This window comes from Hyla sarda, chromosome 2, assembly GCF_029499605.1.
Source record: "Hyla sarda isolate aHylSar1 chromosome 2, aHylSar1.hap1, whole genome shotgun sequence".
Classification (NCBI taxonomy): domain Eukaryota; kingdom Metazoa; phylum Chordata; class Amphibia; order Anura; family Hylidae; genus Hyla; species Hyla sarda.
The window spans coordinates 63856938-63878402 of record NC_079190.1 but is presented as its reverse complement, the minus strand read 5'-3'; the positions used below and the strand labels follow the sequence as shown (position 1 = coordinate 63878402).

Genomic DNA, 21465 nt, shown 5'->3' with positions numbered 1-21465 from the left:
CGATCCTGGCGCCTATAACTCCAGACCCTTGGGAAGTCCGGCCTGAACCTCGTCCCTCATACACTCTAAACTTGAGAGTGTACCCGGAGGTACTCTCACAAAGTTTATAGAGCTTCACGCCATATCGCGCCCGCTTCAAGGGAATATACTGGCGGAAGATGAGTCTCCCCTTAAAACTGATGAGAGACTCATCTACCGAGTGGTCCCTGAGCGGTACATAGGCCTCCAAAAATTTGGCCCCAAAGTGATCGATGACCGGCCTCACTTTGTAAAGCCGGTCATGGGCGGGATCACCTTGGGGCGGACATGCCGCATTATCTGCATAATGCAGGCATTTCCGAATGGCCTCATACCGGTTCTGTGTCATCGCCATACTGTAAAGCGGAGTCTGGTAGAGGACATCCCCGCTCCAGTAATGACGAGCACTTGGTTTTTTGACCAGGCCCATATGCAGCGTGAGGCCCCAAAATGTCCTCATTTCCGCTGCATCAATGGCGCGCCATTCATTGGGCCTGGCCAAAAACGAATTGGGATGGTGGGCAATGAACTGCTGGGCATACAAGTTCGTTTGCTCCACCATTAGATTGACCAGGCTGTCACTGAAAAAAAACTTTAAAAAGTCCAGATCAGTGAAGCCAGCCGTGTCAATCCGGATTCCTGAGTCGCCAACAAACTCAGGAATCCGTGGCTGATAATCCTCTGGGGGGCTCCAGACAGGGTCATCGGAAGGGGGCTCCGGTGCACTTGTCTGGGGGGCCGGACTCCTATTACGAGCGGCATTGCCACCCGTACTAGTGTCGGCCACTGGGTCACTCTCATGGGGGGTGCGTGGCCTCGCCTGGCGGCGTCTCCGCCGCCGTACAGGGGACTCATCATCACTACTAGATGATGAGGAGGGCGATGAAGAACACAAAAATGTTGAATCTTCATCGTCCTCACTGGCAGATTCGGAGTCAGAGGCTAAAAATGCGTAAGCCTCCACTGCCGAAAATGCCCGGCGGGCCATCACCTTTTTTGTACGGTGGGGGGGGGAGTGAGTATGTAGTGTGTGGTGCTTGGTGTACAAAGTGTAGAACAGTAATAGAAAGGGGAAAAAAAAGCTGTGGCAAATGCAGCTCCCTGAACCCCTAATAGGACCCTGGGTAACGGATCAGACCCTAATAGGACCCTGGGGGACCTATTAGGGGGTCAGGGGGGGATTTTTTTTTTTTAATGAAAAAATTAAAATAAAAAAGCTGCGGCCAAAAAAAAAAAAAAGGGGTGGCACACGCAGCTCCCTGAACCCCTAATAGGACCCGGGGTCAGGGATCAGACCCTAATAGGACCCTGGGGGACCTATTAGGGGGTCAGGGGGGGAGGGGGGGTACTTTTTTTTTTTTACTTTTTTTTTACTTTTATTTAACTTTTTAACTATTTATACTCCTACCTGTCCCTAAAATGATCTCACCCTATTCTAAGGCTCCTGAGGGGGCTCCAGAGCTCTGAGGGGGGATCAACAGTCCTCTTCCTGCTGCTGCACCAGCTGACTGAACCAAAACAGCGGGTCCAGCAGCGGGAAGGAGCCATTAACCCCTCCTCTGCCGCTCTGCTATTGGCTGGACGATCGCCAGCCAATAGCAGCGTTGCTGGAGCGGTGACAGTATTGTCACTGCTCCCCAGCAACGGTAGGTGATTGGCGGTGTAATTGTACACCGCCGATCACCATTTATTTCCAGGTCATCGGGTCACAAGTGACCCGAATTACCTGAATCGCTGAAGATCGCTTGCGTGATTTCGCAAGCGATCTCCGGCGATCGCCGACATGCGGGGGTCCCGGGACCCCCCTCGGCATTTGCACGGCATGCCTGCTGAAAGATTTCAGCAGACATGCCGTTCCGATCTCTGCCCGGCGAGCGGCAGAGACCGGAAATACAACAGGACGTTCTCTAACGTCCTTGGGCATTAAAGCCCAGGTAGCGGGGACGTTAGAGAACGTCCTATGTCCTTAACAGGTTAAAGAGAAGACTGGTGAGTGCCGATGTTTTTCTAACTCTCCACTGTATTGAAGATTTGAACTTTGCCACTACGTCAGAGCACCACCACATCTCTATTGGTTTATCCTTGTCGTACGCCCGTCTGGCAGTTTAGCTCAGCCAGTAGGAGCAGTGCCGAATATCACATCTTCGCTTTGAGATTTGTAAATTACTTCTATTCAAAAATCTTTGACAGGACAACTGTAGTGCAAGACTTTTATATATTCCTGTGCCCGGGCCTCAAAAATATACAAAATAAATTTTAACATACCTTCCTATCTATGGTGCGGCATGGAAGATCATGGGGGTCCCCAGCGGTGGGATCCTCATGATCAGGCATCTTATCCCCTATCCTGTGGATAGGGGATAAGATGTCTTAGTGCCGGAGTACCCCTTTAAAGGGGTACTCTGAACAACCTATTTTTTTTAAAATCAACTGGTGCCAGAAAGTTAAACAGATTTGTAAATTGCTTCTATTTAAAATCTTAATCCTTCCAGTACTTATCAGCTGCTGTATGCTCCACAGGAAGTTTTTTTCTTTTTTGAATTTCTTTCCAGTCTGACCACAGTGCTGTCTGCTGACACCTCTGTCCATGTCAGGATCTGTCCAGAGCAAGAGCAAATCCCCTATACAACTTTCTTTGGAGCATACAGTGGCTGATAAGTAATGGAAGGATTAAAGGACAACTGTAGTGCAAGACTTTTTTATATATTCCTGTGCCCGTGCCCAGACCTCAAAAATATACAAAATAAACTTTAACATACCTTCCTACGAGTCCGCTTGACTGCTCATGCCTGGATTCGGCGATCGGACAGCGAGGAGGCTGTCCTGTAAGCTGTTCGGGATGCCGCGATTTCGCCGCGGCTATCCCGAACAGCCCACTGAGCTAACCGGCATGCTTTCAGTTTCACTTTAGACGCGGCGTTCAACTTTGAACGCCGCGTCTAAAGGGTTAATAGCGCGCAGCACAGCGATCACAGTATGTTTTTGGTGCACTTTTCTCCCTACCTTCACAAAAATATAGTAGAGACAATCCCTGCAGCTAAAAAACAGCGGAGCCCGGACAGTTAAATCATACTTTACCACTTTACCTTGATGTGGTCTGACGGTAGAATCTTTAAAATTCTATGGGATTTCTGGTACAACTCCTGATTGCGGACTGACATCATGGTAAAGTATGATTTAACTGTCCCTGCCGGACAGTTAAATCATACTTTACCATGATGTCAGTCCGATGCAGGTGCAAATAATAGCTAGTATGGGGACAGGGTTTGGGGGGGGGGGTAGCAGGAAGGGGATAAGATGTCTGATCGTGGGGGGCCCGCCGCTGGGACCCCCACGATCTCCGTGCAGCACCCGCATTCTATGACGGGCAGCAGCTCCAGTCTCGGAAACCTCAGTTTTTCCGGGACTGGAGACATAAAGTCACGCCCCCATTCATGTCATCTTGTCCCCCAGCGATCAGACATCTTATCTCCTATCCTTTGAATAGGGGATAAGATGTCTTTGGCCGGAATACCCCTTTAAACATTCACAACCTGTAAAGGATGAGGGGAAAAACAGGCCTAATGTTGTAAAAAAGTTATGAAACTCAATACTCTGTAATTAAATAGAAGATACTCATCTTGTCATTTTTTTACAATAAAATATTTGTGTTTTTTTTTTTATAATTGTTTCTTATCCTCTCCTGACAAGGCTTATACTTAGCTACTGCTGTTATGAACTTTGTTTATAAAAAATTGTATGGTATTTGTTTATTTATTTTAATTTTTTTTCTTTATACTTAGTTTTATGTAATTTTAAGTTTACTCCTACATTTTTACTTTCCATCAATAAACTGAAAAAGAAAAAACTTTACAGTATATTTGATGTAAGTAAAATTCACTTTTTGGGCAAGTTCAGGATTTCACATAAATGGGGTTTCCACAACCCTGTTCTCATACCTCAAAGAATTTGGTGTGGATTTTTAGCTGCTCTGTGAAAAAAAAAAAAAAAGTGAATTCCCATGCTGAGGATCAGCCCTAGTAAATCACAGCAGCAGTATGTCTCTCGTAGACGCATTGCATACACACGGCATATCCACTGCGGAAATTGGAGGGTGAATATTAGATTTCTGCTCCAGATCTTGTAATGAAATATCAGTCGGTTTGCATATTGTGAATCCAACTCGTGTGAAGATACCCTTATGATTAAAGGGGGACTCTGGTGGAAAAGATTAATTTTTTATTTTTTTTATATATATTTTTTAAATCAACTGCTGCCAGAAAGTTAAACAGATTTGTAAATGACTTCTATTTAAAAATCTTAATCCTTCCAGTACTTATCAGCTGCCGTATACTACAGAGGAAGTTGAGTTGTTCTTTTCTGTCTGACCACAATGCTCTCTACTGACACCTCTGTCCATGTCAGGAACTGTCCAGAGTAGGAGCCAATCCCCATAGCAAACCTCTCCTGCTCTGGACAGTTCTTGACATGAGCAGAGAGCACTGTGGTCAGACTGGAAAGAACCACACAATTTCCTCTGTAGTACACAGCAGCTGATAAGTACTGGAATGATTAAAGGGGTACTCCCGTGGAAAACTTTTTTTTTTTTAAATCAACTGGTGCCAGAAAGTTAAACCGATTTGTAAATCACTTCTATTAAAAAAATCTTAATCCTTCCAGTACTTTTTAGGGGCTGTATACTAAAGAGAAATCCAAAAAAGAAATGCATTTCCTCTGATGTCATGACCACAGTGCTCTCTCCTGACCTCTGCTGTCCATTTTAGGAACTGTCCAGAGCAGGAGAAAATCCCCATAGCAAACATAGGCTGCTCTGGACAGTTCCTAAAATGGACAGCAGAGGTCAGCAGAGAGCACTGTGGTCATGACATCAGAGGAAATGCATTTCTTTTTGGGATTTCTCTTTAGTATACAGCCCCTAAAAAGTACTGGAGGGATTAAGATTTTTTAATAGAAGTGATTTACAAATCTGTTTAACTTTCTGGAGCCAGTTGTTTAAAAAAAAATGCTTTCTGACGGAGTCCCCCTTATAACATGTGTTAATATTGATCCAGATACCTAATTAGGAGGGGGCTAATGGAGAAGTCTTTACACATCCCCCACGGTCCCTAGTGAGGACTACAGGGAGCTTCAGAAGTGCTAATTCCTTAAAAGCTAAACAACAGACTAAGAGAATAGATTCTTGCATTACAAATACAGCAAAAACAAGGATTGTAATGGACTGACATATTTGGCAATATTATTGTACAGTATGTTTAGTAAAGATCGCCAAAATTGTCTCACATTCATGTTTTTTATTCCTTTTCGTCAGGGGTTTGGGTGAACATGACACAGTCTGCAGAAAGTTTGTGTTGCCATCAGATACACTGGAACTCAATGAGACAGAAATGTGACAGATCCCATTAAGTCGGTGGGATCTATACCAACTTATCCTGCTAGTCATGGTGTCATTAAAAATGGTAGGGGGATTAGAGTTTATCCCCCCCATTCCCGGCTGCTGTACATGTTCATCACTCCCCCCCTAACATCACCAGTCAGAGTCACACAATTCACACTATAATATATGGTATAATATGGTCTATATGTGATTGGATTAAAGGGGTACTTTAATGCTTACATTACATGCCCCTCTATGCAAGTCTATGGACGGGGGCGTGGCGGCCGTTACACCCCCTCCCATAGACTTGTATTGTGGGCATGGCCTGACGTAACGAGGGGGCGTGGCCGACCCCCGAAGCGCGCACACAGCTTTCGGAAATAAATGTTCCGAACGCAGCCGAAAGGCTGGCCAGTGGAGTACCCCTTTAAGTTAGTGTTTTCCAACCAGGGTACCTCCAGCTGTTGCAAAACTACAACTCTTAGCATGCTCGGACAGCCTTTGGCTGTCCGAGCATGCTGGTAGTTGTAGTTTTGCAGTAGCTGGAGGTGCACAGTTTTGAGACCACTGCGATAAAGCATCTTTAAGTGTTGAATTTTCTGCAGTATAACAGAGGAATAATACTATAATAAATCTATTTCTTATTCATCTTCCGGCAGGTAATGAGTGGAAAACTAGATATGAGACACAAGTCGAGCTAAATAAACAACTGGAAAGGCAAATTCATGCGCTGCAAGAAAAATCTGAACACATCCGGGGTAATCCTACCGGTAAGCGAAGAGCTGTCCTCTCTGTAGACTTCAATTCTAAAGCTGACCATATACTTAAAGGGGTACTCCGGTGGAGAAAAAATTCAAATCAACTGGTGCCAGAAAGTTAAAGGGGTATTCTGGCCAAAAACATCTTATTCCCTGGCGTTGTGTTTGGATGAAATCAACTCTGGTTTTCTAATCCTGGACAACCTCTTTAAAGGGGTACTCCGCCCCTAGACATCCTATCCCCTATCCAAAGGATAGGGGATAAGATGTCAGATCGCCGGGGTCCCGCTGCTGGGGACCTCCGGGATCTCCGCTGCGGCACCCACCTGTCATTACTGCACAGAGCACGCTCGCTCTGTGCGTAATGACCAGCGATACAGGGGCAGGAGCATCGTTACGTCACGGCTCCGCCCCCTTGTGACATCACGGCCCGCCCTCTTAATGCAAGTCTAAGGGAGGGGGCATAGACTTGTATTGAAGGGGCGGGCCGTGATGTCACGAGGGGGTGGAGCCGTGACGTAACGATGCTCCGGCCCCTGTATTGCCCGTCATTACGCACAGAGCGAGTTTGCTCTGTGCTGTAATAATAGCGCGGTGCCGCAGCGGAGATCCCGGGGGTCCCCAACAGCGGGACCCCGGCGATCTGACATCTTATCCCCTATCCTTTGGATAGGGGATAGGATGTCTAGGGGCGGAGTACCCCTTTAAGGATGGCGTAAAGCTGCCATAATGCCTTCTGTAACACACTGCAAACCATCAGCAGGACACACGCTTCACCAGAGACTGGTTGTGTTACAAAGAAGTCTTCTTCTCTGGAAATAGAAAATAGATTATATTTTATAATTATAGATTATTAAGTTTATATTAGCAGAATATATTTTGAGGCTAAAATACACTGATTTTGCAAGCAAAATGAGCCTTTATTTTTTAGCAGTTTATCTTTTTGTATTTTCTTCAACAGAGAGCTCCTTGGAGCATTTTTTGGCATTTTACAGTACATTTTACATGTGTTTTATTGGTCTTTTCTTGCAATTATCAAGTGCTCTTTTATAGGCAAATAATGTCATGAAAAAAAAATCTTTTTTGCACTGTCAAGCGCTTCTTTGATTGAATTCAATGCAATTCAGTGGGTAAAAACAGACGTAAAACTGTCATATTTTCGGTGTAAAATGTTTGTTTTACTCCCCAAAATACACCCAAAAAACTCTTTCAGACATTTTTTTCTGGCTTTTGAAAAGTTTTTTTATTTTTATTTGTTAAAACTTTTTTCAGCTTTGTTTGTTTAGTACTTTTTTGTTTCATTAAATGCTATTCTGCAGTTGACAAACCAGACAAGATGTAAACAGCCCAAAGGAAGTCCCTGGCATTATGTCTATGCTCCCGGTCCTCTGCTTCTTCTGCTTTATGTGCCTTCTGGTCCACACAGGACCTGCCCACTTGGCAGGGTCTGGACGGCACACAACCTGGAAGAATCAGAGGCGCTTTGGCAGGGCAACTGCAAGGAACTTGAGGAGGTGAGTATAGCATGTTTACACAATCCTCATCTAGGGAGAAAATTTATATTTTAAAGGGAACCAATCATCAGATTTTACCCTATATAATGCTTGGCAAAGAGTTATATAGGGTAAAATCTTTATCCTCACCATCCCTGGGGGACGCTCCTGCCCCCAGGGATGGTGAAGATATAAACTTATAAACTAGTTCCGCCGGCCCCACAAGTAGTCCCTTGGGCTCCTCTTAGCAAGTCCCGTTACTTCGGCCGGCTGCGACACCTCCTCAGCTTGATTGACGTGCTGCGTCATCGCTCTGCTCACTGAACAGACAGAGCAGAGCGATGACACGGCCCGTCAATCAAGCAGAGGAGGCGTCGCAGCCGGCCGAAGAACGGGAGTAGGTGAGTGGAGCTCCCCACCCTGGGGACTACTTGCGGGGCTGGTGGGAACTATTTTATAACATCATAGCCTCACCATCCATGCGGACAGGAGCGTCCCCCGGGATGGTGAGGATAAAGATTTTACCCTATATAACTCTTTACCAAGCGTCATATAGGGTAAAATCTGATGATTGGTTCCCTTTAATAAGAAAGGGAAAAAAACTCTAGTTGCTTTAGTATCTGCATTCTTGTACTTTTGTTCTTATTCTTAATATATATACTTTACTCCAGGGAAGTATATATATTAAAAAAATCACACTTCCTGGACATGTTCCCTTTAAACCATCCTGCCTGATATGCATGGCTCCTGTGGCCTTTGTTGTCTTCTCTGGCTGCTTAATATTCTTTGCCATGCTTTTCTTTCCCTGCCTACATTTCTCAGCAATCATTGCAGCTCTTCTGTGCCATCCCGCACCCTCCTGCTCTGAGCAGCAGAGAGAGTTTGTGTCCGATTGGCTGAGGCTGCACACCCCCCCCCCCCCCCCGGTACTCAGCATTATAGAGAGCATGACTCATCAGTGCAGGGCAGAAACCATGTGGTCTGTGTCTCTCAGGGGCGTGGAGACTGCTTTCAGAGAGGGATTTGGACAGAGACAGAGTTGATGGCTGGATGATATCGTTCCCTCACTTCATGCTTGTAAGTGACAACCAAAGAGGGAAAACTGCTCTATATAGGTAATCAATGATATTTAGACAATTAAGTAGGTTGATGAGAGGAACAGGATGGGCTATTGGTTTAGTTCACCAGAGTACCCCTTTTAGTAATAACCGAGACTAAGGGTACATTCACTTGCACTGTGTTTGGTGGAGATTTCACACAGCGGATTTGATGCAGCAGACTTAATGCACAGCATAAAGTTTGTAGCGTAAATTTTACACGATACCTAAGAGTGTACCCTCACACTGTTCCCTTACTGTGTCCATCTTACATGGGTGTAGGTACCGTATTTGTTTCTTTTACCCAGAAACACTTATCACTTTGGTCTTTAAAGAGAGATATTTACTATCTTTTCATTTATTATTTAACATTTTCTTGCACTATTAAATATATTATTGTACACCCTATAATAGTATTTTTTCTGTTTCCTTAGATCGGCTATCCTCCATTCGATCCTATGACCAGATGCCTGTGGTGAGTTTTAAAAAGTATTTTCTATTGTTTTAAGAACCTTCTCTGTCCTCCTTATATAGGGTCGCAGACTCCTCTCACACAAGGGGTTATTCACCATAAGGTGATTTAGTACTTACAGTAATGGACATGCTTGTCTTGTGGCTAAATGGTGTTCTGAGTCCACCATAATGCTGTGGCAAACAATTCCCATGATTCCTTGTTTGAGGTCCCTTTTCTTCCCCGCAGATCACCTACCCACCTATTGAAGCACACCTGAGATGCCTTGCATGCTGTGCTGTAGACAATAGACCAGTGTTTTCTAATCAGGGTGCCTCCAACTGTTGCAAAAATATAATTCACTGTAGAATGATCTCACTCCCACCCAGCGGTTGCTTCACCCATTGAAGCTCAGACAGGCTCCTTTTGAACCCCTGAATAGTAATGTAATGTCTCAGGCCACAATGCAACCTAGGAAATTCTGCGACAACACTCATTTTGTAGGCTGTTGAAAATAAACATTGGGGCAGAGATCCCATGAGAATTCCGGGACCACCATGAAACACAGGTACAGACACTATATAATGAACTACACTAACTTTACAGCCCCTATAGCATAGTCACATAAAAACAAAAATCCTGGAATACCCCTTTAAAGAAACTCCAGGTTGTTGATTTTTTGCGCAGATCATGCACACTTACCACCACTAGTTGTACAGCGCCATTTGTTTGATTCCAGTGCAGCTGCATCTTTAGTTTTATTACTATAACTTGATAACTTGTGATCACTAGTCTGACTCTCACAAAAGTACCATGCTTAATCTGTTTCACATGATGTCAGTCTAAGGTCAGCTGACTTCTTTTGTACTACATGATGACATCATCACTTACCAGACCCCTTCCCCTCTCAGATCTGTATACCGCTGCTGGTATCTCTATGGAATCAGAATATACAGTAGTTATATACCTCTCCTGAGGCTGTGTTCACACATTACGATTTTTGTGCTGCATCTTTTTTACTGGTTTTGCCATGATTTTCCCAACATTATAGCAAAAAGGTGATATTTTTACGCAGTTGTGCACATCACGGTCAAACCATGTCATTTTACCACAATTTTGGAAAATTGCTGCAGCCAAAATGCTGTAAAAATGTGTGAAAAACCAGGCCTTTGCCGGCAAAACTTGCATAACCCATTAAGGCTATTTTCCTGACAGGAAGTGAAACTTGGGCAGTTTACACTTCAGAATACGATGTGTGAACTAGGGCTGCACGATATGGGGAAACTGTGCGATTATGGGGCTAAATATTGCGATTTCGATATAATAAACAAATGGTGAAATCCCTCCTATTTCATGTCCATACTCCCCCATTTCACATCTTTCCACCCATTTCATGTCCACCGCCTATTTCACATCTTCCCCATTTAATTTCTACCCATCCCCCCCAGCCACATTCTCCCCCCTGTTACATTCTCCCCCCATGTCACATCCCCCCCCCCGCAAATATGTTACACACTCCCCCCTGCCACTTTCTCCCCCCTTTGTCACATTCCCCCCCATGTCACATCTCCCCCCTCCATGGTCACATCTCCAGACCCATGTCACATCTATCCCCCCTCCCCCCCATGGTCACATCTCCCGACCCATGTCACATCTATCCCCCCCCCCCATGTCACATCTCCCCCCTCCATGGTCACATCTCCCGACCCATGTCACATCTATCCCCCCCCCCATGGTCACATCTCCCGACCCATGTCACATCTATCCCCCCCCCCCCCATGTCACATCTCCCCCCTCCATGGTCACATCTCCCGACCCATGTCACATCTCCCCCCCCCCCCATGGTCACATCTCCCCCCATGGTCACATTCTTTACCCCAGGTAGGTAGCTTTTTGTACTGCAAATCCACTGGGTTTCCAGGACAGTTTTGAAATCTCCCGCTGGATCCGGGAAACCAGTGATTGGCCGAAAAGGGAAATGTCCTTCTGCTTGTACAGAGAAGAGAGGAGACACCGGACCGCACGAGGAGATCGGCATCTGCAGGGACTGGGAGTAGGTGAGCATAAGTTTTTTTTTTATGTTTCTCCCTGCACCTCTTACTTAGCACAGTGTTTCTCTACCAGGGTGCCTCCAGCTGTTGCAACACTACAACTCCCAGCATGCCCGGACAGCCACCTTGGAGGAGATTTATCAAAACCTGTCCAGAGGAAAAGTTGCTGAGTTGCCCATAGCAACCAATCAGATCGCTTCTTTCACTTTTGAAAAGGCCTCTGAAAAATGAAAGAAGCGATCTGATTGGTTGCTATGGGCAACTCAGCAACTTTACCCCTGGACAGGATTTGATAAATTCCCTCCATGACTGTGTGATGGGGGCAGAAATACTATGAGCGATACCTGTGGTACTTCAGACCTGTGATGTTAGTAAAGTAGAGGTGCATCTCATAGTTCGGCCACACGGGGGCATCCTATACTATAGTTTCTTAATAATAAAACTACATAGGACTCTAAAGATCTTTAAAAAGGAGATGATTTAGGTTAATTGTCTGTGCACATCCTTTTATTATGTCTCTTCTTTAATTTAATTTAATAATGATAGTATGTATTTGGCAGTAATTTAAATAAATGGGTACTATTTTCCCGAGCTGCGTGCATCATTGCTCTTCATTTTCCGGTTATGTGGGGGCTATACATCACCATTCTGTACTATTGATCACCCGTCCGTCTGACTTGTCATCATCACCCTCCTTATTTACATTGGCCAATAACTTACAACCCTCCTTCCTTCACTAACTTGTTATACCCTCATCTCCTGCTGTTGGGGTCATTTGGATTTATCCTCATAATTCACAAAAATAATGTAATCTTTCATTTGTCAGTCTGCCGTTTTTTTTACTCTATGATAAAACTGAACACAAATGGAAGGTAGGAAACAACCCATTAGTATAGATATAAACAGGCCACAAATGGAATCTCCTGCAGAAATTGTGGCCGGAGATTCCGGACATGCATTTCTGAGCGGATCCGCCAACAGAATGTTCATCCCGATAGACTGCAATGCGGTCCTGGTCACCCTTGGGATCCCCAATCACAATTCTGGCCATGTTAGTGGTACTGTGTCCTGCTGAAAGTGTCCTTCTGCCATAGTATAAACCAGTTATTCCCAACCAGGGTGCCTCCAACTGTTGCAAAACTACAACTCCTAGCATGCCCGGACAGCCTTTGGCTGTCCGGGCATGCTGGGAGTTGTAGTTTTGCAACAGCTGGAGGCGCCCTGGTTGGGAAACACTGGGCTAAACAGCTGTCATGAAGGGATGAAATTGTTTGCCCTTAGTGCTTACATAAGACCTACTCTCCAAATGTCAATCCACATAGGACCTTGTGCTTTTCCCACAACATTATGCAACCTTCACCAAAACTGTTACCACCTGGAGGGTTCATTGACTCATTGTACTGCAGTATTATTTTTCTGTTTCCCTTAGACAGCAGTGGGCCTGAAACTGATCATCTGGTGTTATAGCCCATCCTACAAAGTCACTACTGGATTTTCCCATTGTGGTGTCTGGTTCTGCCAGAACCAGCAGCTTTAAATCTTTCTAGCTCTGAAGTTTCTTATTTCTTGTATTTTAGATCATCTGGCATTTCTGATTTTCCGGCTTGGCACTTGACTATTCCTGTGTTTTTGCGACTTGGCACTTCTGATAACTCCTGGTATTGACTCGGCTAGTGGACTGTGACTTATTGTGTGTTTGTTTAGATTTTATTTCTGTTAGTCTGTGTGTTCCCTTACTGAATCCTGACCTGTGTCTGTATTGTAGTTTATTTTGTTGACAGTGACTTCCTTTACTTATTTAGGAAGAGACTGTCACTGTGGTTGTCGATCCGCTGTTTAGGATGGATGGGCAAGTAGGCAGGGTCAGAGGGAGTGGGTGAGATCAGAGCTGCACTCCTTCCCTGCCCATGCGTGACACCCATTCTAATTTGGATTTACACTGAAACTGATCCACAGAAAAATTTAAAAGGGTTATCCAGCTTATTTTTTTTTTATTTTTATTTTTTTATGATATGGTGCTGGGGCAGAAGGAAAATAGAAAAAAAAAACATACTTACCTAGCCCTGGTCTCCTGCAGCTCCATTCCTCCTCCACTCAATCCCCCAATGTTCTCTCTTCTTTCTGCCAGCAAAACTAACACTGGGTGCAGGACCTGGTGGTTTAGCCAATCACTGGTCACAGCAGTGTCCTGTCTCGGTCAGTGATTGGCCCTGCACCAAGAGCTTGTCTTGAAAGCAGAAAAAAGAGAAACAATTGGGGAACTGGGTGGATGAGAACTGGAGATGTAAGGGACCAGGGCTTGGTGGGTATGGATTTTTTTTTTCCCCAACATGGTGGAAAATACACATCATCTCTTATAAATCAGATTGAGAACAAAGACAAGGGTGGGAAATTCCTAATAGATGTATATCTCCGGAGTTTCACTCAGGAGAACATTGAAGGGGGGAGTATTATGTTTGTGAATTAATCCATTAGGGTAATAAAGACACAATAAAGAGTTTATTTCAGTGTCTACCTGCTTCCTCCTTTAATTGGTTTTAACATGTTTTTGATATTAAGAAAAGATTGTCTGTTTTTGCATCCTGTTGTGCCGTGTACCATTTCTTTGTTGCTTCTGATGAATGTTAAACGCGACGTGTCTGTGAATCTGTGATGTTTTCATCTAATCCTTTTTAAGTAGTTTTATTGATAAGCACTCTTTTTTAAGTATTGTCCTTTCTTCTTGGCTTTACAGGGTGCCTTAAACCAATATCTTAAGCGTCTGGAAGAGGAAAACATTTTAATGGAAAATCAACTCAAAGATTTTGAACTCCGGATAGAACAAGAAGCAAAGGTATTTTATTACAATTATTTTTTTTTAATCTATATTATCAATTGTCGCAACTAAATTATGAATAAACACATTTCCTACTGCTTTGCAATATATATATATATATATATATATATATATATATATTTTTTTTTTTTAATCTTTGCATTAACACAGCAATATGGGAGTTTATACTTTTACTATTTATTTTACCATTTATTTTTTGTCAACTTGATTTTGGGTGTGATGGGCAAAGAAAACACCAGTTTGCCATGGTTATTTTTCTTTTTTTTTTTTATATTGTTTATTACTGACCTACAGTAAGTGTATATATTTATAGTACAGGCTGTGATGGTTATAAGGATACCAAATATGTGGGGGTTATATTAGTATATATGTGTTTTTTTAAATTTTTTATAAATAATAAAAAAAAATTATTTATATATATATATATATATATATATATATACACACACACACACACACACACACACACACACACACACACACACACACCGTATATACTCGAGTATAAGCCGAGTTTTTCAGCACGATTTTTCGTGCTGAAAACTCCCCCCTCGGCTTATACTCAAGTGACCTCTCAGCCTGTCAATCGCTTCTCAGTGGTCTTCAACCTGTGGACCTCCAGATGTTGCAAAACTACAACTCCCAGCATGCCCGGACAGCCTGCTGGGAGTTGTAGTTTTGAAATTTCTGGAGGTCCGCAGGTTGAAGACCACTGCGGCCTTCGTCATCATCCAGACCTCCCTTTAGTTTTCTACTCACCTCCCCTCGGTGGGAAGGAAGGGTGAACTGGTCCGGGCCATCTATGCTTCAGGGACCGTCCGGTGGGGAGGGTTAGTCGTTCCGGGCTGTTCATTTTCACCCTCTTCTCCGCTCCGGGCCCGGCCTAGTGACGTTGCCTTGATGACGATGCACAGGGATGTCCGTGCGCAGCAGACGTCCCTGCGCATGAACGTCCCAGTTGTCAAGGCAACGTCACCAAGCCGATGGCTGTCCGGGCATGCTGGGAGTTGTAGTTTTGCAACATCTGGAGGTCTGCACGTTGAAGACCACTGATGAAGGGATTGACAGGCAGTGATGATGAAGGGGGGATGATGACGAGGTAGATGATGACATGGGTGTTAATGACGGGGGTCTGGATGATGACATGGGGGGGGGGATGATGTATTTCCCACCCTAGGCTTATAGTCGAGGCAATAACTTTTCATGGGTTTTTGAGGTGAAATTAGGGGCCTCGGCTTATATTCGGGTCGGCTTATACTCGAGTATATAAGATATATGTATATATATATATATATATATATAAATATAATTTCCCCCTCCTCTCTCCATTCAAAATACATAAATGTTTGGCCTGAGAAGGTTAAAGGGGTACTCCGCTGCTCAGCGTTAACGCCCCCTCCCATAGACTTCCATTGAGGGGGCAGGGCTATGATGTCACAAGCTCCCGGCGCAGTTTGTTCCAAACGCTGAGCAGCGGAGTACCCCTTTAAGGGTCCGTTAACACTTAAGAAACTCAGTGAGAAGTTTTCTTGTTGAATTTTCTTAGTGGTTCCGCGCTGTGTGGAATCGGCGCTTTATGTCCGCGGCAACCTGCAGCCCACATAAGTGGTATCCTATTAACAGAGAGCACTTTGAACTTATTCAATCTTCCGCCAGTATCCAGTTTATCATTGAAGTTCCACTACAGAACTTCCGATGGAATCTGCTTCGAATTTCCGTAGTGTAAAGAGTCCTTATACTGTTGGGATCAGAGTTTTCTCTTTGGCTGGAGTGCAGCCATCTTCACATGGTTAATCACAGAGGCCTATGGATGATACCTCACATGATCACTTGATGTTATAGTATGTAAGGCTAGGTTCAGACTACGGAATCTCCGGGCAGAAAATTTCCGCCCGGAGATTCCGAGTGCGGCCAGCATCGGCTGAATCTGTCGGCGCTAGGACCGCGCGGACACTGCAGTCTCCAATAGACTGCAATGTGTTCCGCGTGGATTTCCGCCTGAAGAAAGAGCAATGCCTTTCTTCAGGCGGAAATTTCCGAATTCCCAAGTGTGAATTTGTGAGTGGAAAACCATTCACTACACTATACATTTTAGCATGCGGAATTTCTGCCTGCAATTTCAAAGCGGAATTGCAGGCGGAAATTCCGTGGTCTGAACCTAGCCTAAAGGTACCTTTTAAAGGGCTACTCCGCCCCTAGACAACATGATGTCACGGCTACACCCCCTCGTGATGTCACATCCAGCCCCCTCAATGCAAGCCTATGCGAGGGGGCGTGATGGCCGTCACGCCCTCTCCCATGAGTTTGCATTGAGGGGGCGGAAACCTAACATAACAAGGGGGCGGAGACGTGACATCACGATATCCCAGCCCCTGTGTTGCCCGTCATCAGCCACAGTTGTTCCTTCGTTTTCTCAGACATTACCAAGAAGTGTCTTTACTTTTGAAACTTGATCAAAGAGAAGAAGTTACTGGCTTGTGTAGCGTTACTGTCTCTTCAGACCTTGTCTGCCTTGTATATACATTTCTCAGTATAGATTGTACACGTATAAATAATGCATTGAAGATGATGAATTAAGTAAAGAGCCAGTTCTGTCACATCAATGTAGCATCCGTTATAAGTCCTCCTCATCTGACAGAGAACTAGTCAAGAATAGATGTGCACTATCCTACAGACTGTTAAAGGGGAGCTCCACTGTAAGGTCTTCCAGCATCAATCTCTGTACACAGTAGTGGCATCATGTAAGGACAGGAAATGCAGGCAAATACAAGAAAAGGTAGGGGGAGACTCTGCTTCAGAGAATTCTGCGGAAGGAGACTGCGCTGACACTACTGCTCCTAATACTGTAAAGCTATGTTCACACACCATTTTAGGCTCTTTTTGATGCTTAAAAAAGTTAGTTTTTTACAGGCAAAAATACCTGAAATATTCAGACGTTTTTAAATTCTTTTTGCATTTGAACAGTTTTTAAGTCATATTTTGAGTCATTTTTGGCTACAGTAAAAGTACAGAAATGGCACAAAAGAACTCCCTTGTACTTAATTTTACAACTGTAAGCTTCACACTGCGGAATCTCCGGACAGAATTTCCACCAGAAATCCAGTGGGTAGTGCTAGGGCGGTGCGGACTGCATTGCCGTCCCTATAGATGCCAATGCATTTCTGAGCGGATCATATGGCAGATTCACTCAGAAATCCCCATCTTTAGGGAGAGCGTTGCAGCCTGCACGGTCCAAGTGCCGCCCACGGGGTCTCTGGTGGAAATTCTGTCTGGAGATTCTGCAGTGTCAACCTGGTCTTACAATTACAGTCTTAAATAGAATTGACTGAGGGTATTCCAGGAATTTATTTTATTTGACTACGCTACAGGGGCTGTAAAGTTAGTGTAGTTCATAATATAGTGTCTGTACCTGTATGTGACGGTTTTCTCACAATTCTTCTGTGATTTTCACTCCAATATTTATTTTTAACAGCATACAAAATTACTGTTGTCTCAGATTTTTCCCAGGTCGCACTGTGGCCGAGACCTGACTCACTAGTCAGCTGATGACAGGGAGCCTGTCTGCTTCAATGGGTGGAGCGATCGCTTGGTGGGAGAGAGATCAATCTGCAACTAACGCAACAGCTGTAGGCACCCTGATTGAAAACCACAGGTCTTTTGAATGGATGCAGCTCATTTATGTTTCAATGGGTGGGGTGGCTGATGTGCGGGAGGGAGGAAAATGGAATTATGGGATTTGTAGTCAAAAAAAGAAAAGTCAAACAGGGAATACCAGTTCACAAAAAGCTAGCCACAGTATTATGGTAATCTCACAACATATCCATTTAGCCCCAAGACAAGTGCAGATCCTTCCTAAGCATGTCCATTACTGCCTGCCAGGTACGTACTAAAATCACCTTATGGTGGAGAACCCCTTTAAGCATTTTTTTAAAGAAGTAAAACAGTCTTTTTTGGTCTATTTCCCCCCCCCCCCCAAAAAAAATAAACGTGTATGAACATAACCTTACAGAAGGTAGGAAGGGTTCCTTGCCCTTTGTCTGGTATTCGGTGTTATAGCACTATGTCCCCCTCACTGTTTTCCCCAACACAGCTCCTATAACCTATTGCCCTAAATATGTGACAGTTCTCCTTTAAGTGACATCAACATTTCTCGTTTTTTCATCTTTTTCTTACAGTCTTTGAATAGAACTCTGCAAGGATCCTTTAAAATCATGAGATAAATGCACAGATACAGGAACGATTTAATGTAATTCCATTTCTGTTACAGGCGTACTACAAAGTGAATGATGAAAGGAGAATGTATATTTCTGAAATCTCTCAGGTTTGTGATCGCACTTACTCATCATTTTAGGCAATGTTTTCCAGAAAGTGAATGTGCACAAAATGTATTAAAGTTCAGAACTGTTCCGAACGCTGGAGCCGACACCGGGAGCTCGTGACCTCATAGCCCCGCCCCCTCATGACGTCACACCCGCCCCCTCAATGCAAGTCTATGGGAGGGGGCGTGACAGCCGCCACGCCCCCTCCCATAGACTTGCATTGAGGGGGCAGGGTGTGACGTCATGATGGGGGCGGGGCTATGACGTCACAAGCTCCCGGCTTTAGCGTTTTAGAACAGTTGGTTCCAAACGCTGAGCAGCGGAGCACCCCTTTAACCCCCTGTGTTAGTATAATAAACATGTCTCACATAAGCAAAACCCGAAGCAAATCAATTGACGTCAAAACTTACTTTCCAAAGACAACAATGATAAATGTCCCCCCACTAAGTTCATCTCTACATGCATTTATCTTAAAGTGAAATGCAACAGGAAACGGTGTATGTAGATCAAAGAATACGTTTTATACTGACATGTATGCAAAAAGGACGGACAATGAATCTAAAAACAGATAAAAAGCTGCAAATGATATGATGGGTGAAGTCTTAGTGTGCAGAATATTGGGTGTTGGTGGTCCTTGGCGGACTCCCTGCCACTTGGTAATACCTGTTCTTGTTGTCTTTTAGGCTGTTTTACATAAGTGTCATATTTTTGTGATTATGTCTATACTCATGTTTTGTCATTACTATGTAAATTTGTTTTTTTTACATGGGTGTATACTTAACATCTCTTTTATGATTTCATAAAGCACTTTCTTCACTTTTGTATGATATAAGAGTCCCCACAGATACACAGTGTTTCTCTTTAGATTACCCATCATGTCAGTTACAGCTTTTTTATGTGTTTTTAGGTGTAATGTCCTTTTTACATATGTCACAATGAAATGTATTCTTTGATCTACATACACCTTTTCTTGTTGTATTTGATTATTAATTGTGTAGGACCAATATTTGTTTTTTTTTGTTGTATATTTGTATCTTAAAGGGGTATTCTGGCCTCATACATCCTATCCCCTATCCAAAGGTTAGGGGGATATGATGTCTGATCGGAGGGGTCCCGCCGCTGGGACCCCTGAGATCTTGATGCAGCCCCCGGCATTCTGTGCTGTGCGCTGCTTCCGAGACCAAGACGTCACGGCCACACCCCCTTGTGAGGTCATGTCACGCCCCCTCCATTCATGTCTACGGGAGGGGGCGTGACGGCCATCATGTCCCATCCCATAGACATGAATGGAGGGGGCGCGTGGCGTGACGTCATGAGAGGGCATGGTCATGGCGTGCTTGGGGGCTGCACAGAGATCGCCGGGGGTCCAAGCAGCAGGATCCCTGCGATAAGACATATTATCCCTATCGTTTGGATAGGGGATAAGATGTATGAGGCCGGAATAACCCTTTAAAGTAGCAGTAACGTATCATGCTTATTGACGTGGGATAATGCTTTTCTTATGGCACAGCATTAGCTTGTGGTTAGGATGCTATTCTGGTCCTCCTGAATGTCTAGTTGACTCTCCACACCTTACAGATACTTAGGTGTGGAGCAGAAGTCATTGTCTTACATGTATCTATATGAGACTATAGGGATCCGTAGGAAAGTGACGTCTGCTACACTTAGCCGTAGGTGTTGTATTCGGAGAATCACAAAAGAGATCACATGGGCATTCAGCGGATCGGCATTCAGCGGATTGGCACGGCATTCTAACCAGGAGATAACATTGCATGTGACAGAAGCATCAGCCTACATGAGTAAGCATCATACGCTACTGCCAGGCAGGGGGAGAAAATTCTCTCACCAGGCATAACACACTGAATTCATTTTGAATGGATTGTTTCCTTCTTTTTCTGGATGTTTTATCTTTGTAATAGAATAAACTGTTTGCAAAAAAGTTGCCTGTTGTACTTGTAGTTTTACATTGGCATTTTTATGCTTTAAAAGGTTGCTGGGCAGCACGTCGGCTCAGTGGCTAGAACTAGGGATGTACCGATACTGGACATTTGCACTACTTGTACTTGTGCTCGTGCAAATGTCCCCAATACCTAATCCCGCTGGCAGGTATCATGGAGGTGCGGTAAGCCACCTGCACTCTCTGCAGGGATCAACTCCTAGAGGACGCAGGGTATAAATGTATTCCCTGTGCCCACTCTCAAGCTATAGAGCACTCTCAGCAGCTGAGCGCGCGTCCTAGCCAGGACCTGCATTAACCTTTTAGACACCGTGATCAAAGTTGTCTAGAAGTCTTGAGATTAACTGCGGGTTAGATCAGGGATGCTGATCGGGATCACCACGGTGAAATCGCTGTGTTCCGATCAGCTGATAGGACGTCCAGAGGTCGATTACCGTGCTCCGTGTCGTCCAATCGTCACAAGTAATAGTCCCCTATGGATGGACAAAAAAAAAGTGAAAAAAATGTGTAATAAATAATAATTACAAATGTCAATTAACCCCTTCCCTAATAACATTTGAATCACCCCACCCCCTTTCCAAAAAGTTTAAATAAAAAATAAATAAATATATACATACAGTGGGGGGAAAAAAGTATTTAGTCAGCCACCAATTGTGCAAGTTCTCACAAAGATGAGAGGACTGTAATACCTCAACTATGAGAAACATAATGAGGAAAAAAAATCCATAAAATCACTGTGTCTGATTTTTAAAGAATTTATTTGCAAATTATGGTGGGAAATAAGTATTTGGTCAATAACAAAAGTTCATCTCAATACTTTGTTATATACCCTTTGTTGGCAATTACAGAGGTCAAACATTTTTTGTAAGTGTTCACAAGGTTTTCACACACTGTTGCTGGTATTTAGGCCCATTCCTCTATGCAGATCTCCTCTAGAGCAGTGATGTTTTGGGGCTGTTGATGGGCAACACGGACTTTCAACTCCCTCCAAAGGTTTCTATGGGGTTGAGATCTGGAGACTGGCTAGGCCACTCCAGAACCTTGAAATGCTTCTTACAAAGCCACTCCTTTGTTGCCCGGGCTGTATGTTTGGGATTTGTCATGCTGAAAG

General features: G+C 44.1%; 1 protein-coding gene across 5 annotated transcripts in view; it reads left to right on the top strand.

Annotated features, from left to right (window-relative positions):
* Positions 1-21465, top strand: part of CCDC169 (coiled-coil domain containing 169) — a 63651-nt gene that overhangs the window by 19727 nt on the left and 22459 nt on the right. For all 5 annotated transcript variants that reach the window (XM_056561927.1, XM_056561924.1, XM_056561925.1 and 2 more), the window contains exons 3-6: positions 6052-6162; positions 9175-9215; positions 13977-14075; positions 18346-18399. In XM_056561927.1, the coding sequence (XP_056417902.1) occupies positions 6052-6162; positions 9175-9215; positions 13977-14075; positions 18346-18399 (305 nt within the window). The remainder of the gene's footprint in view (positions 1-6051; positions 6163-9174; positions 9216-13976; positions 14076-18345; positions 18400-21465) is intronic.